General features: G+C 31.3%; 1 protein-coding gene across 1 annotated transcript; it reads right to left on the reverse strand.

Moving 5' to 3' along the window:
• Positions 1–922: 922 nt before the first annotated feature.
• Positions 923–4,203, reverse strand: LOC109813353 (structural maintenance of chromosomes flexible hinge domain protein). Its single transcript, XM_020377519.3, has 4 exons — positions 3,768–4,203; positions 3,392–3,547; positions 2,564–3,274; positions 923–2,281 (listed from the first exon to the last, which is right to left on the reverse strand). The coding sequence occupies exons 1-4, from the start codon at positions 4,101–4,103 to the stop codon at positions 1,178–1,180; spliced, it is 2,307 nt and encodes a 768-aa protein (XP_020233108.2). The 5' UTR covers positions 4,104–4,203; the 3' UTR covers positions 923–1,177.
• Between the last annotated feature and the right edge of the window lie 12,679 nt (positions 4,204–16,882).

Below are 16,882 nucleotides of genomic sequence, written 5' to 3' on the forward strand. Positions count from 1 at the left end.
ACAAAACGAATAATGTCTACATCTCTAGAGTACTCTCTCTCCTTTTCTTTTTCAACATTCAAATGCTGAAAAGCGTAAGAGAAGAATATGCCATCTTCCATTAGATTGTACTTTCTACTTAAGTTTTCCTTGCGTTTGGCTAATAAAAAGCATCAAATCTTGTAAACACAATCCCATTGGCATAGTTTCTCACCACCAAAAATAGAACATGAATAGTGTCGTGAGGTAAAGAAAAAATGCATTTTACTTGCTCTATTATTCGCTTTAATAGAAGATGAAACTAAAATTAACTTACAAGTTGAATCCATCGTAAACTTGAGAAAATCTTTCAATATCTAAAATGAATATACATGTCCCAAAAGTATTAATGTTAAGATGAATACAATGAATTGGAAAATTTATTATGGTGCAAACATTGTAGCTGACCTAAATAGATTGAGACATGGGAAGGTGTTGAAATCGCTCTGCAGAAAACCTCAACCGTTATTCACATGATGAACAGTTCTTCTCCTGTTTATAATATTGTTCATGATGCAGACCTGATAATGCTTGGAGATTACACGTGTAGCTAATAAACTCGCCGAATTTCTGGCAAATGAAGCATTGATTATAACGGATGATATTTGTAGAAGTATATTCCGGTGTAATTCATAGTCATACTTGTATAATTACATACTAAAATAGCCTATGAGAATGAAATATTTTATTAACAAGTTATCATTGTCAAATGTTAGATATTCCTATATAATTAAATATTTTTTTAACAACTAGACATGGAAACTAAACCAAAAGACATCATTGTTTGAGGTAAAATAAATTATTATAAAAATACTGACCGGACAATAACAAGGAGGGAATGAAAGCCAAAATCTAATTTTGCTTTGTATAATTGAGAACTATGAACAATTGACCATACCATTGCTAACAGTAAATAAAAAATACGATATTAGAATAACAGGGCAAAATGTTTATAAAACCGATTCACAAGTCTATTGCAAACTACATGTTAGGTGCCAAAAGTTTGAACTCACTTAAAAAGGAAATTACAGAACCATTTACAGATACTCTTCCTTAGTTCCTTACGAAGGCCTTTCGTTAATTTCACTTCAAATCAGAAAACACTCTTATGTAGTAAGACTAGTTAGAGTAACCGCATTTTCTTTAATTTACATTACAATTATGCGGAAACCTCAGTTACTGCAAGAGAAGCCTCAGGTAGAGTCATGGATGCTTCAGCCACTGTAGGTGCAACACAAGACTGTAACAACTGAGTGTAGTGAAACTCAATTTGTAGCCTATGATGAAATGGTGTTTGAGTTGATGATATTAAACCTTTCTTGACATCTGCTTGCAGTTCTCTAATAGGGATTGCTGCCAAAAAGCTTTTAATATATTCTTTGCATGCTTCCTTCCCTCTGCACACTACCTCCTCTTCTTGGTGACTCTTCAACTGTTCTTCTGTCTCCACAGTAGAATCCACCTCTTTACCATTGATTGGCTGGATCTGCCTGTCATTCTGGTCTAATACTTCTGCAACAGTTTGAAGGTCATTAGCTGGTTTTCCACCTGAGGCTTGAGCAACATCTTGCATCTTGTATATCACTGTGTTGCTGTCGAATTTCAAGATATATGCCTGATTGCATCCTTCATAAAGCCTCTCCCCCAAAGTGTCAATGATGCAGTAAGCATCAGCTTCAACTTTGAGGATGAAGAAATGGTCATTCCAACTAATAATATAAATCTGGGGCTCCTCATTGTTAGTACACTCCTGTCCAGCACGACTAATCTCATCCCAGATGTTATCGAAAGACATGGCCCCATGCAGAAAATCAAATCTCCCTTCATCCATTCCTTCTGGATGAAAGAATCCAATAAAGGACTTGCCGGGAGCCACAGAAAGGGGGCGAATTTTGGCTTGAATGACTGTTTCAAGATCAAAATGTTTGTCGGGGAATCGCTCCCTATAGGTTTGGTTTTCACACAGGTTCCTCCATTCTAATGAGCCCTCTCTTATAAGGCTATCAAACTGGGACTTTATTGGCATAAGATCACCATTGTTTTGGAACCAATCAGCAATTACTGCAACAAGAGCGGTACAAGCACTCTCACCTGCGGCTCGTTCGCTGCGCTGATCAATTGAGGCAAAGAAGACCTGTGTCTGAAGTTTCATGTGGCCATCACGGCTCATTACTTCTTTCTGCTCCCAACTCCCAACAGCAAAATTGTCATCCCCAAATTCAGATACTGATGTTCGATTTGCACCTGAATCATCCTCGGTCTTCTGCAGAACAAACATCGAGTGTGAAACATTAGTACTCAAGCTAACTAACAATTGTTCTCAAGTGCATCCCTAAAAGGTTCAGAAGCTACTGACCACTCATTCCTAAGAAACATTCAGTTTACCAAAAATGTCATATCACAAGTCAACAGGTACTAATCAGTAATCACGAAGACCAACATATCAATCTTCGGGACACCCAGAAAACTAATATTTTTTTCTTTTTGTGTGCCATAAAACATGTAGATAAATCAAATCAACGACCAGAAACAAGTAAAGTCTTACCCCATGTGAAAGGGATTCATCAGAGCTTAGCTGTCTCCGATCATAATCAATGTCATCACCACCTTCTTCGCCATAAGCCTTCTTCAACAAAGGCTCCCCCTTAGATTTCGGCGATCTGAAACTCAACTTCCTCTTTCTCCAAGGCAATATGCTACGCTTCGAGCTTTGCACCACAGAAGGCTCAGACGGTGGCACAGTTGAATCTTCCTTTTGCGAAATCTCAACATCTGATCTGTGATTGCTGTAGTAAACCCAGTCTTCATCCTCACCATTCACCCTCATGGTGGAGTAAAAAGCCCCACCAGCATTTGCATAGGCCAGCTTTCCATAACTAAACGACTTCCTCACACTGGAATCCTCCTTCACCTCATCAGAATCACCCTCCTCAAAATCGTCGAGAGAATCAGAGTCAAAAGGGTAATTGTATTCACCATCGTCACTCCTGGCAGAGAAATTGCCCTCACTCCCCTCCTCCTCATGGCAAGCCTTCTTCCCTTTCCTAACAGTCACAAACTCAGTCAAAATCTTCACTTTCCGAAGACCAGCCTTGATCGTCGAAAGCTCATCTTTCTCAGCCAAGGTAGTTTCTCCTGACTGAACCAAAGGTGAAGCCCCAGCCCCAGCCCCAGCCACAGCCACAGGCAAAATTGATTTATGAACTAACTCTGTGTTCTCTTGAGCCGCTCTTAACTCCACCAAACTAATTGATATCTGCACACAACACAACCAACAACTATCACTATAAACACAAAATCAACAAACACAAAGCCTAAATGTTGAATCATATAACAACTATCACAGTCTCAACTAAATGAATGATGCACATACACTGAGTGAAGGAGAAGACTCCACAGAACCACCAGAAACAGTGAGCGGAATGTTCAAATCAAAATCCTTTTGATCATCAAAAGACGCAAATTCAGCTAGATTCAAGGTCGCAGTTCCAACCACAGGAACCTTAGTCTTTGACCTTTGATTCAACCCCTGCACCACCGAACCAATTCAAATCAAATTCAAAGCAACAACAATTTACCCCAAAAAAAAAAAAAAAAAAAAAACTAAAAACACCCCCTTCCCAATTTACCCACAAAACTTAATTTTTAAAATAAAAACAGTAAATTTAAAAACTCCCAAATTATAATTATTCTGAAAAAATGCAACAACACAGAGAGAGAGAGAGAGAGAGAGAGAGAGAGAAAGAGACATTGAAGAGAGAGAAAGCGATTTCCCAGGGGTGAAAGGCATTGTCTTTGTAGGCGGAGAGGGTGCAGAAGGTGTGAAACTCCTCGTCCCAGAAAACGACGTCGTTGGAGTCAGGGTGCGCCTCTCTGGTGAAGTTCCTGGCGACGGCGTTGCGGCGGAGCGAGCTGAGCGTGAGCTTGGGACCCTTCCACCGAATCTGGAGCACGAGGCCTTTGTCTGCGCCTGCGCGCACCAGATCGCAGCCCTGGAGAGTGAGGGTCTTCACCACGAGGCTCACCTCGTACTTCTTCGAGACCAGAGGCGGCCACGGCCTCCAACGCATCATCTTCACCACCATTTCGGACTTTCCCCCAAACGGCGTCGTTGGTCGGCGTTAGAGTCTTATAGATAGAGAGAGAGAGAGAGAGTGTTTGGAGACAAAGGGAAATGAAGTGGGATATTATATATGGGAGGATTCGGACTCTGTTATATTAACGCCATTTTGTCATTTTTGTGAGGTGCAAAAGATAAAATTGCAATTAAAGGAAACCTTTTTTTCTTTGTCAGGATATACTACCACGTTTCTGAAATTTGTAATTTTTATTCATTGTAAATTGATTCTTAATTTTTTTATTATTATTTTTGTAATGATGATATTCATACCAAATATTTATCTGAAAATTGTGATAACTTATTTTGTTAATCGTGTTAATTGATATTGGCGAAATAATTTTTATTTAAAATTATATATATATAGATTTTAAAAAAAATAATACTATTTTAAAATTATAATTTTATTATCGTTTATTCATGAGAAAATAGTATATTAACAATTAATTACAAACTTATAATAAATTATTTTCTTTTATTTTATTATAAGATATTTTCAAACGAATCATACAAACTAATATAAATAAATAATTATTATTTATAAAATAAAATTATGATTTATCAATTTTATTTATCTGATTTATCATGAAAAAGAAAGATAAGGATATTGTTTATATCAAAATTTATGCATTAATACTAAAAAAATGATAAATGTTAATTAATGAAAATTTAAAAATGAGGAAGAAAAATAATTCTCATAATTAATATTCATATCTTTCTTAATCAATTAAATTAAATGTTTTATAATATTTCTCTTTCATTTTACTAATGTATGTGTAATTAATTTTTGGGAAAAAAGTCTATACATTTATATGGGGAGAAAAGATTAAAATAATATATATATATATATATATATATATATATAATTATTTCAAAAAAATTGAATTATTCATTATGGAATCGTGGATGGACTAAAATTTTAATTCATTCTAACTTTTTAATGCTAAAGAATGAAACAGTTCATATTTGTAAGAGAAAGCGTAAATCTTATTATAAAAGAATTTAAAAATAATGTCAATGATACTCAAATAAAAAAATTCAATATCATCAAAAGTTTAAAAGTAAGTCTTTTAAAAATACGACCAAATAAAAGTAATTTTTAAAATAAAAAATGATTAATAATTTATTTTATTAAAAATGTTAAAATATACATGAAGTGTGGCAAACTCACATGCCATAAAAGCTAAAGGAAAATGATAATAAAAGATTATTGGAGAAAACTTATATATAATTTCTTAAATATTTTTAAATATTATTTTTAATAATATTTTTCAATCAAAATTTATGATATAGTAAAACTTAGTCAAAAATTATTTCTGTCAAAAAGATTAAATTCCAATACTCTTAAACAGTTAATTTTTTTGGTTTAAGCCTAACTCTTTTATTTAAAAAGAGCATTTAAATGTTGTCTAGCATTATCGCGATAATAAATACATTGTTTTATTGATATAATAATATTTTGTCCAACATTATTACATGGTACTAAATACACTGTTTTATTAATACTACTATTACCTTTTCAAAAAATTTCAAATTTCATTGTACCCTTCGACTTTGCTTATTGGCAAAGATAGTGAAAAAAGAGTAATGGCAAGGTTTGTCATTACTATCATCACCATAATAAATTAGAATTCACTACGCTGCTTTACGCGTAAACCTCATCACTCATTATTACCTTGTCTGTTCCTTCCATCTAGCTTCATTCTTGTAAACTCTACCTAGAAAGTTCCATAAACAATTCAATGAACCACATTGTTCTATGTACACTTTTTTTTTCTTCTATTGACCTATATTACTATTTACTGGACACACATATTAATTACGTTCGTAACAATGTAATTGTTGTTTTTAAGACAAACTTTCGTATAGAAAATCATGTAAATATATATAAAATATCTAACCACTAGTTCAACTCATATAAATTATATGCACATATTAATGTTGTTGTCGAAATTGTGTGCGACTTTACAGAGATTTTGTGATGTAAATCTTACCTGTGTAACTTTATTTAGACGACATAAATTTTTATATTAACTTTTTGGCTGATTGAGTCATGATTCAGAGTCTTAATCTTCAAGGGTAATAGACTTATGATCAATCTATCAGATCAGTGAGTACCCTATTTGTGTAGGACAGTTTACGCATATATATTTTTCAAGAGCAAAGGCACAGCACGTGGTATTGATTTCCAATTACTTACAAGGAAAGTATGAAAATAGTTAAATACGATTTGAGATGTTAATTAGTTTGCACATTCAAGAGAAATCACCAAACTCTTGCTTATGATGTTATATCACATTTTTTAAAAAACATAAAGTGACTTATACATATTATCAACGGTGGGAAGAGGATGTGCATTCGTAAGGTACTAATTTATTTACTATTATAGAAAACTTTAAATTTGTAAGTGGATGAAGGATTTACTTTTTGAATATAAATTTATTTGCCGTTTATTGTGCATTCGTGACAATAAGTAATTTGTCACCTAATCCAACCTTTAACTAAAATTTTCAATGAATCCTAATGTATGTACTTTATTTTTTGATTACTATTTTCAATCATTTTTAATAAAATTAATATATGATCACATTTAAAATTCACTCCCATCTTAAATCCATAATAGAAGTTGTTATAACATCCCTATCGATTCGAAATTCGATTTATTTATGCTGGAAATGTGCGTTTTGTGTTATTTTTTTTAAGTTTAATTGTATTTTGATCACTAATGTTTTATGATTTTGTGAATTTTATCACTAGATATTTGAAAGTATATATTATTACTTATTTTTTAAATTTTTACATCGTTTTTTATTATATTAATAATTGTTTGACATTATTAATTGATTATTAATATAACACATTAAATATTAATATAATATGTTAATTATTTATATATCATGTTAGTTGTTATTATAAGACATCATTCATAATCTATGTTAATAGTCGATATATTATGGTAGCAATCAACTAACAGCACTAATTGATTAATTAATATAACGATAAAATATGTAAAATTTTGAAAGTTATGTAACAAAATATGTAACTTTTAAAATTAGATGAACGAAATCATAAGATATGATCAATAAAAAAAATGTAATTAAATGTATTTTTTAATTGAAATTCACATGTATGTAAAAAATCTTATAAGATCGAATCAATGGCAAGTGGCAACATAGCATTTTCCTCAAATAAAATGAGTTAGTAAATGAAATCTTTAACAATTCAATTCGGATGTACAGGAGAAAATGAAATGGATACCAAAATAACATGGTTTTTCGAGAATACAACTCATCGATTTAATGGAAAGGATATGGATATAGTTAGATGGATAAAGAAGAAAGTTGATATTTCTCCTAACTCCTATCACGGAAAAGCAAACTTTTTTTTGAAAAGTTAAAAAAAGAAAAAGATAAAACAAACGAGGTGAGTGTAGTCAACAACCTCGTTATTACGGCGTTAGTTACACCACTTGGGATACCCAATAAAACATGATCCTGAAAACTCAACCTTAACCCTAACTAACCACAGCTATGGTTAAGTTTCCAACGTGGGACAGATAGATATATACACGCAAATATGTTACGCACTTTCGCTCTCATTCCAACCCAAAATTTAACGGCTCACGCGCTTCCGTTTACGAGGTGAAAATGAAAGATTCCATTATGGATTATTAGAACACCAATTACTACTTACTTCTTCAACTCTCTCAATTTATAGGAGAATTTCTTGAATCCTCTCGTGGATTTAATAAGTTGACAAGTTTTATTAAGAAAAGAGAATGTATATACAATTATGAACCATCGTGATTCACTAACTTGTCTTAACTTTAAGTTAATTTTAACATATTCAAAAAATAAATAAAAATGACAGATTCAAATTTTAAAATTTAGATTCCATATATTTAAAAAAAAAATTGAGTTATATTTGAAGTCGGCTTAATTCAATATATCGGACGATATTTTAAAAAAAATATATATATTTTCACAATTATTTATTAATAATAAGAAATCGTGAATGATATTTTATATTACGTGATATTGTATTTGTTGATATGTTGAATTCGAATTTAATACAAGTAATTTATAAAAATTGGGATATTTTATTCAATCAACGATTTTTTAAGTACCTGATATATTATATTATATTATATTTATATTTTTTTTAAAAAAATATATTGTAAAATATACTCTCTTTTTTTTTTAAATATGCGGTTTAATTTTACAATATATAACGTTAAAATAGACATATTATGTTAATATTATATTTAATTTAATATTAGATATTAATTAAGTTGGGTTCAGAATAAAGTAAATAAACAACCACTAGGCTAACTTAGTGATTAGGTGGGGAAGATTGGTGTAGTTAGAAGCATGAGGACTTAGGTTCAATCTTCATTGCGACCATCTTTATAATTTTTCCTATCTTTACCAAAAAAGAATAAAGTAAATAATTTTATCAAAATTTTAGAACGAATAAAAATAAAGATGAAATATGTCCCGCGATAAAAGTTTGATAAAAAACAAAGAAATACTAATATATCTTGTTATAACTATTTTAATATACTACAAGAAAAACTCAAATTTCCGACGGATTTGGATCCGTCGGAAAAAAAATATTTTCCGACGGAAAATTTCTGACGGATTAAAATCCGTCGGAAAATCTATATTTCCGACGGAAAATTTCCGACGGAATTATTCCGTCGGAAATTTCTGACGGATCTAAATCCGTCGGAAATTTCTGACGGATTTTCTGTCGCAAATTTCCGACGGAATAATTCCGTCGGAAATTTCCGACGGATTTATTCCGTCGAAAATTTCTGACAGATTTTTCTGTCGGAAATTCCGTCGGAAACTCTGAATACACTATTTAATATTTTCTTATTATATGGGTCTTTTCAAAATATAAATATATATATTATTTGTAATGAATAACATAAATGAGTGAGTGAGGTATGCCTAATTACCTATATATATATATCATTAATTTGTTTTTAAAAAATACCAACAATTTAATTAAGAATAACATATTTTTTATTTAATTTTTAAAAATCACTCATCTTTCAAAATATCATTATTAATTAAAATAAAGGAGGAAAAAGTTAATTTATGTTAAGCAAATTAATCATATGCGTCTATCATTTGTTTCTAATTAATTACATCCAATATATATACTATGTCATTTTTATGAAAAATTTCATTCATCTTTGATTTTGAAAATAAGAATTTTTCAATTCATTTTTTAAAATTATTACTTAAAGTTGATATATATTTTAAATCATAGTGTGCATGATATTTAATTTAATATATATATATATATATATATATATATATATATATTTCACAAGTTGAAATGAAATAAGAGATCAAATCTATTGATATTTGTATTAATAATTTATTTTCTCTTAATAGTATATAAATAGTATTATCTTATATAAGTAGTAATTGTATGTGCCACTATTAAATAAATAAATAACAAAATTAATACTCACTTAAAAATTTGAGAATATATATATACAACGTCATTTATAAAAACTTCAAGTAGGGGTTAATGTAACTTTTCCTAGCTAGATTAAATGTTCTTTATTTAAAAATTAAAACATTATATTTAAAATAATTACACTAAATAATTATTTTTGTTCCTAATCTTGATTGATTTAAAAAAATATCTCTCCAAGTTGTAGTAATTTCTTAAATTTGCATTTTATTAATTGATTTATGAATTTTATATTTAAGTAGTAAATCAGTAAAATATATATATATATATATATATATATATATATATATTATTCATAATATAATTAATTATCAAGCGGTGTGTAATACTTAATATATAAAAGTTACACCCGGTATCAGTGTTAGTATAACCTGTTTGTCTATATATATATATAGAGAGAGAGAGATAGAGAGACTGAGAAAATGAATTGAAGAAAAATAGTTAAATATATAGTTGTTTGATTATCTATATAGTAATTAATAGATAAAAGGGAAATATATATACGTCATCTTGTAACTGATTTTTGTCTCCAAAATAATGGATAATTATATACCCTCAATTCTTAAGAAATAAATAAATAATTTTTAATTATTAATTTTACTTTTTATTAAAAGATTTAAAGACATGAAGTGTATAATGGTATGTGATAACCTAATTTAATATATGAATAGGGATCCTTTTACTCCAACAGTAAGTTTACCTAGACTTACTTTATTCAATAACTCATTTTAACGATCAAACTATTCAATTTAAAATTCTTAATGCATAGATCAAATCTGCAAATTTTTAGAAAATTTAAAATGATTTGATACTTCATTTCATTAATTCAAATTGATTGATAATCATAGAATCATTTTATATATAATTTGCTTTCCTTTTGTGTTTCATTTTCTATTTATGCTTTTTTAGTTTATCAGTTGTCGTCCTACATGTGTTTGTTACCTTTTTCTTTAATTTTAACAGGTATCAGCTACTCCAATGTTAAAAATAAATAGCCCAACAAAAAATAACTCTTGGTAAAGTTATAGCGCTCAATAACTCATGGTGTGTGTTGAATTTCATCGATCCAATTAATTGTTAAATTAAAAGTTATTAAATTTTACTAATAGTTAATTAAAAAAATTAATTAGTTTTAGAATAAATTATTTGTTAATTAACAATATAATTGAAACATTAATTATTTTAAATTATTTAACTAAAATCTTATTAACAATTTACTATATGATCTTAATATTTTTGTATAACTAATATATAATTTTAAATTTGATATGAGAATATTATATATAATTAGATAAGATTTTAAGTTAGCATTTTAAAAATAGTTGATAATTAGAAGAAAAAAAAAACAAGGATAAATATATTTTTTGAATTTTATATGTTTGATTTAAGGTAAATAAATATATTAAATTAATTAATAATTTATTTAAAATATTAAAATTTAATTTATAAGTATGTAATAAATAAATATATATAATTTTATAAATTATATTATCATTATAAATTATAAAATTAAACAATTTAAATTATAATTTTAAATAGAAATAAGTAGATGTTAATTATAAAAGTAAATACATATAAATAATGAATAATTAAATATATTATTATTATTATTATTATTATTATTCGTAATATAAAATTATTATATATTATTATTATAGTACAAATATGAGATTGTATATTTGAGGATGACTTAAATGAATTAATTTGTACAAGTTATACTGACAACATACATATACATTTCGGTAGCTTGCTCATCAGAACTTCACAGTTAAGCGTGCTTGACCTGGAGTAGTACTGGGATGGGTGACCTTCTGGAAAGTTTCCTAGAAACTGCACAAGTAAGGATAAAACACGTTAAATAGTGAAATATTGTGAAATAGAACCCTTGAGAGGCCAAATATAAGGGTTGTTACATTAATAAATTTATTAAAATTAAAAAAAAAAATTATAATTTCCGACAGAAATTTCCGTCGGAAATTTCCATGCAAATTTTCGACGGAAATTTCCATGCAAATTTCCGACGGAATTTTCCGTCGGAAATTTCTATGGAATTTTCCGACGGAATTTTCCGTCGGAAATTTCTATGGAATTTTCCGACGGATATTTCCGTCGGAAATTTCTGACGGAATTTTCCGACGGAAAATTCCGTCGGAAATTTCTGTCGGAAAAATTTATTTCCGACGGATTTTTTTTTCCGACACCACTTTTTCCGACGGATTGAAATCTGTCGGAAATCCGTCGGAAAAGGAAAAACCCGTCGGAAATTTACCTATTTCCGTCAGAAATTTCTGTCGGAAATTAGCATTTTTCTTGTAGTATCTTATTCTTATGAAAGTGTTTTTAATACTTATTTTGGGGCACATCCTGAAAGAGGAGTCAAAATATTGTCAAAAACTAGAAAATATCGAATATAATTTTATTAAAATAAACAGGAAAGTTTTTCTTAACTTAATTTAGCGAAATTTGTACGAAATTGTTTTGTTTTTCTGGTCTTTTTTCCGATGCTTTTCTATTACTACAAAACATATCCCTGCTTACTTGTTATATTTCACATCTCTTAACATATAATCTCTCGACTCTATTATAATAATTGTAGTTTCAATATTTAAAAAAACATTTTAAAATAGAATATATTTTCACTTTTTAATATAATATTATTTTTTTAATTTTTTTCTTTATAGTATTTTTTTGTTCTTTATTATAAAAATTAAATAATAATTCATGTATATTAAGAAGATTAATTATTTTTATTAAGTTTTATTAATCTCATAATATTCTTTCTAAATTATATTGTTACAGATGTCAAAAAGAAGTGTGTAACTACTAACATATAAATATTTTAGAATGAGTATCATTAAATGAGATAAAAAATAGTTAAAATTTGTTATATTTAAAAAAAAACTTTATTTTTTTTTCTTTTTTCACTTATAATAAAGAGTAGAAGGGGTATTATTAAATTTCCTTTTTCATCATTCTTTATGGTCCACTAGATTTTAATATAAGTAAGGCAACCCTGGCCATAAACTCCCAGCTACATCCATCAATTTAAACACATTAATTATTAATCTAACGCGCCATAATATGCTAGCCTTTCGATTCCACTTTGAGTGGTGGTGCATGAGCTGGTACCACCAATGCATGGACATTGCATATATTTCATATGTATAAGTTGAAGTCAACATTTATTAAATGCATCCAATATTTGTTAAGATTTTTCTTCTTTTTATTTTTATCTCGTGGGGGATTCGAGAAATTAAGCATAGCACAGAATTGACTTGATGAGCACCACAGGTCCACTCACAGCATGTGGATGTTAATATTGCTTCAAAAGTTGGGCTGGGATCCTCTCTTGTTGAATCTACGTATTTGATCAATTTTCTTTCTGAAGACAACATCAAGAGGAGAGAGTCTTGTCTCTGTGGGACAGCTTGGCTTTACAGGTTGGCTCAAAGAGATAAGAACTTCTCTCCAACTTTCATGAGCCGTTAGATTTAATTTACAGCCTAGACAACTCTCTTTATTAAATTCTTTAATTCTTCTTCACTTTAAACTTGGTTTTAGTTTTGAGTTGGACAAGTTTTTCATTTGTATATATAATATGTTCATGGCGAGATCTGAGGGTCGTGTAAAACATTTTAGAGGGTCTTGACTTGAGGGGTTTGATTGAATAGGAAATGAAGTGAATAGATATTAGTTTATTTTTAGGTAAAATCATCGATCGAATGAAGAATGAAGGTAGAAAATATTGGGAGGCTCGAAAGAAAGAAAATTATTGTATTTAATTTTAATATTATTTTATTTTTTCTAAAATCGGATGATGATACTTATAAGGTTGTTTTAAGCATCAATTAGATTATAAAAGTGTTTTTTCTTTATCTTATCATTACCAAAATGTTTATCTTTATCATCTTTATAGTTTTTATAGTGGTAGCTTTCATAGTTTCACTTAACTTTTTATTGGTCAAAACTTTTTATTAATTAAAAATCTTTATAGGTAGTTCTTTTTGAGATATCATTTGATTTTAGAATTAATGATTGTTTCCATAAATCAACACAATACTTTTAAATATGTTTTGTCCTCACTTATACATTATTTGGAAAACTTTTTGAAAGGTCATTCATCCCTAAATTGTTTCATGTCAAGTATGTTTAACTATTAAATTCTTAAGTAACAAGATACTAAAAAGTAAATGCATCTTGTTAGTACGATAATACTAATTAATTCTTTTAAGTCATTCTCAATTGTTTTAGCCTCCAAATCTCTCTCATTTTGGTATGTAAGAGATTTTACTAGCTCACCAATTTTTTATTGGATCATCCCCAAACCACACTATATTAGCACCTAAGTTCAGTTATGGTCACATGATTGTGACTTGCCTACATCTCAATCCTACAAATAGATGTTATTATTAGGTAATGTATGGATTTATTTTCCTTATTATTACTTTCTATTAATATATCACTTTAACTTAAGGATACTGTTGTTTATAAGTATCACCTTCTTAGACACTTGAGTTGTAACATTTTAGGCACACTAAAAAGAGAGAGATCCACAAGTTGTATAAGTGTAGAACTGTACAATTGAAGATGACTTAAATTAATTAATTAGTATTACATATACCACAAGATGCATCTATTTTTTAGTACCTCATCACTTAACAACTTTGTAGTTAAGCATGTTTGACTTTTAGTAATTTATGGATAGGTGACATTTTTAAAAAGTTTCCTAGAAAATGTATAAGGACAAAGTACGCCAAAAAGTCTTGTGTTGACTTTTGAGGACAATCATAAAAGGCAATTAAATACCTCGGAAAGGACTACTCGCAGAGGGTTTTAACCATTAAAAGGTTTTGACCAATGAAGAGTTAAGTGTAATGTCAATGAGTGAAGTGTCGTGAAGTGTCGCCACCGGCCCGAAACGGGCTTTCGGCATTCGCGAAGGATGGTTGGACTCGTTTAATTGTTTAAAAATATGGATTGCTAGAATGACGTATTCTCAAACTGAGACCTTGTCAAACGAGCAATTTTATTAAATGATTCACCAATCCATATTAATCCCAAGCGGGACCCTCCATGGATTAGTGGTTTTCGCAAAAAGAGGGTTCGTGGAGTCGCCACCAATGTTTTACTCAAAACATTGGAAAAAGGGATAAGGCAATTGATTTTATAAATCAACTTTGGCCATTACAACCAGAGTCGGGTAAGGGAGTCGGTTACGCGTGGGGAAGGTGTTAGCACCCCACAGCGCCCCTTTCGGGTTCCCTATGACAGATTATATTCTAAAATAACAGTATAAAATTACTAAATTACCCCTATTTATTATAAGCGATTATAAATTAACTATCTACATGATGACAGTTTAAATATGCACACAGAAAGCAGTAAAAGGAAGGATTTAAGAAGAAACCTCTTGAAGCGTGCTTTTATATATTGAGTAAAACTGGGAAGCTTTTTGGCGTTCCCTCGCTCTACAAGCTCGCTCGCTCCTTCCTAAAAACTTTTGACTATGGAAATCCGGAGGATTTCCCTTCGACTAGGTTCGAATCTCCAAGCTAAGTGCTCGGAATTCCAGAACTTCGTCGGATCGACTCCCAGAGAGATTTCTAGGGCAGAACACTGCTCAAAAACCCTAGAATACTCAAGGAGGGAGTCAAAACTGAGTGAAAAAGTGTGGAATGACGTCCAATTGACGTCATATTTATAGGGAATAGGCGCAATACGGCCTACAGGGGCAATACGGCCGTATTGAAATTTTTGAACTTCAATACGGTCGTATTGAAGTTCAATACGGTCGTATTGAAATTCAGAAATTTCAATGCGACCGTATTGAGTTCGCTGCGGGTGTATTGAAGTGTCAATACGGTCGTATTGACTTAAGTACGGCCGTATTGAAGTTTCAGAAACTTCAATACGCCGTATTGAGTTCACTACGGCCGTATTGAAGCTTCAATACGGCCGTATTAAGTTCAGTACGGCCGTATTGGGCTTCATTCCCTCCACTTCCTTATTTTTGAGCTATCCTAAGACCTCTAGACCTACAGAGAACCCTCCTAGGGCCTTCCAGGAGTCCTTCTGGCTGATCTTCCTTCAGTCTTCGAGAGTCTTCAAGCTTTATTTCCGACCCGGACAATTTTAGGGGTCTACAGCTGCCCCCCCTTTACTTAGTCGGACGGTCTTTTGGTGTACCGGCTGACAAGTAAAGGAGTTGACCCAATTGTCCGGGTGATGTGCCAACCTTCTGACTTGTAGCGTCTTCCGGTGGAAAATTATAGAGTAGCCTCTCCAGGTTGTTGCATACCTCGGCGCTTCTGACAACCTCGGTAGCTAAGTTTAACACCAACGTGCCTCTGACGACGCTGATGGCTGAGTATTGTCTCTCCAGACCTTGAGTATTGTCTCTCCAGACCTTGAGTATTGTCTCTCCAGACCTTGAGTACTGTCTCCCCAGACCTTGTTTGAGTGCTGTCTCTCCAGACTCTGTTTGAGTACCGTCTCTCCAGACCTTGTTTGAGTACCGTCTCTCCAGACCTTGTTTGAGTACCGTCTCTCCAGACCTTGTTTGAGTGCTGTCTCTCCAGACTTTGTTTGAGTACCGTCTCTCCAGACCTTGTTTGAGTACCGTCTCTCCAGACTTTGTTCGAGTACCGTCTCTCCAGACCTTGTTTGAGTATCGTCTCTCCAGACTTTGTTTGAGTACTGTCTCTCCAGACTTCGTTTGAGTACCGTCTCTCCAGACCTTGTTTGAGTACTGTCTCTCCAGACTTCGTTTGAGTACCGTCTCTCCAGACTTGTGCATACCTCGGTGCTCTCGACAACTGGGTAGCTGAGTATTGCCTTTTAGGCTTTGAGATGATTTTGTCTCCATAGTCCACGATGCTGCTTCGACGGTTTTTTCTGATTTTGTGCCACTGAGGGCTGGATAACGCAGGGATCCGTCTAGGGGATGTGCAGTCATTCACAGGTTCCTGTGCCCCAACTTGCATTGCATTGTTGGTACCCATGGGGAATTTCTGACTCCTTGGGGTGTAGACACAGATGCTCTTTCTCTCTGAGTTGAGCGATGCCTTATGTTTGGCTGACGTCCTTTGACGTTGGTGGAGTATCCCGGTTCATCCTTATTCGGGTATCTCTTTTTGATTTTCTGATTTTTGCCTCTGTGTAGGCTGTTATCCGCTGGGGGATTTCGTCGTTGATTTTGATTAGCCTCTTCTGTTAGGCGTATCGGCTTGACGTTCGATGTTTGGCTAAGAGCCG

Source organism: Cajanus cajan, chromosome 7 (genome assembly GCF_000230855.2).
Source record: "Cajanus cajan strain Asha chromosome 7, NIPB_CcT2T_4, whole genome shotgun sequence".
Classification (NCBI taxonomy): domain Eukaryota; kingdom Viridiplantae; phylum Streptophyta; class Magnoliopsida; order Fabales; family Fabaceae; genus Cajanus; species Cajanus cajan.

Excerpts from the sequence above, each read along its gene's own strand:
- LOC109813353 (XM_020377519.3), bottom strand. The coding sequence starts at position 4,103 with ATGGTGGTGAAGATGATGCGTTGGAGGCCGTGGCCGCCTCTGGTCTCG. Across the intron at positions 3,548-3,767 it reads TCGCTTTCTCTCTCTTCAAT|GGGTTGAATCAAAGGTCAAA; the intron begins GTCTCTTTCTCT and ends TCGGTGGTGCAG. Across the intron at positions 3,275-3,391 it reads AGTCTTCTCCTTCACTCAGT|ATATCAATTAGTTTGGTGGA; the intron begins GTATGTGCATCA and ends TGTTGTGTGCAG.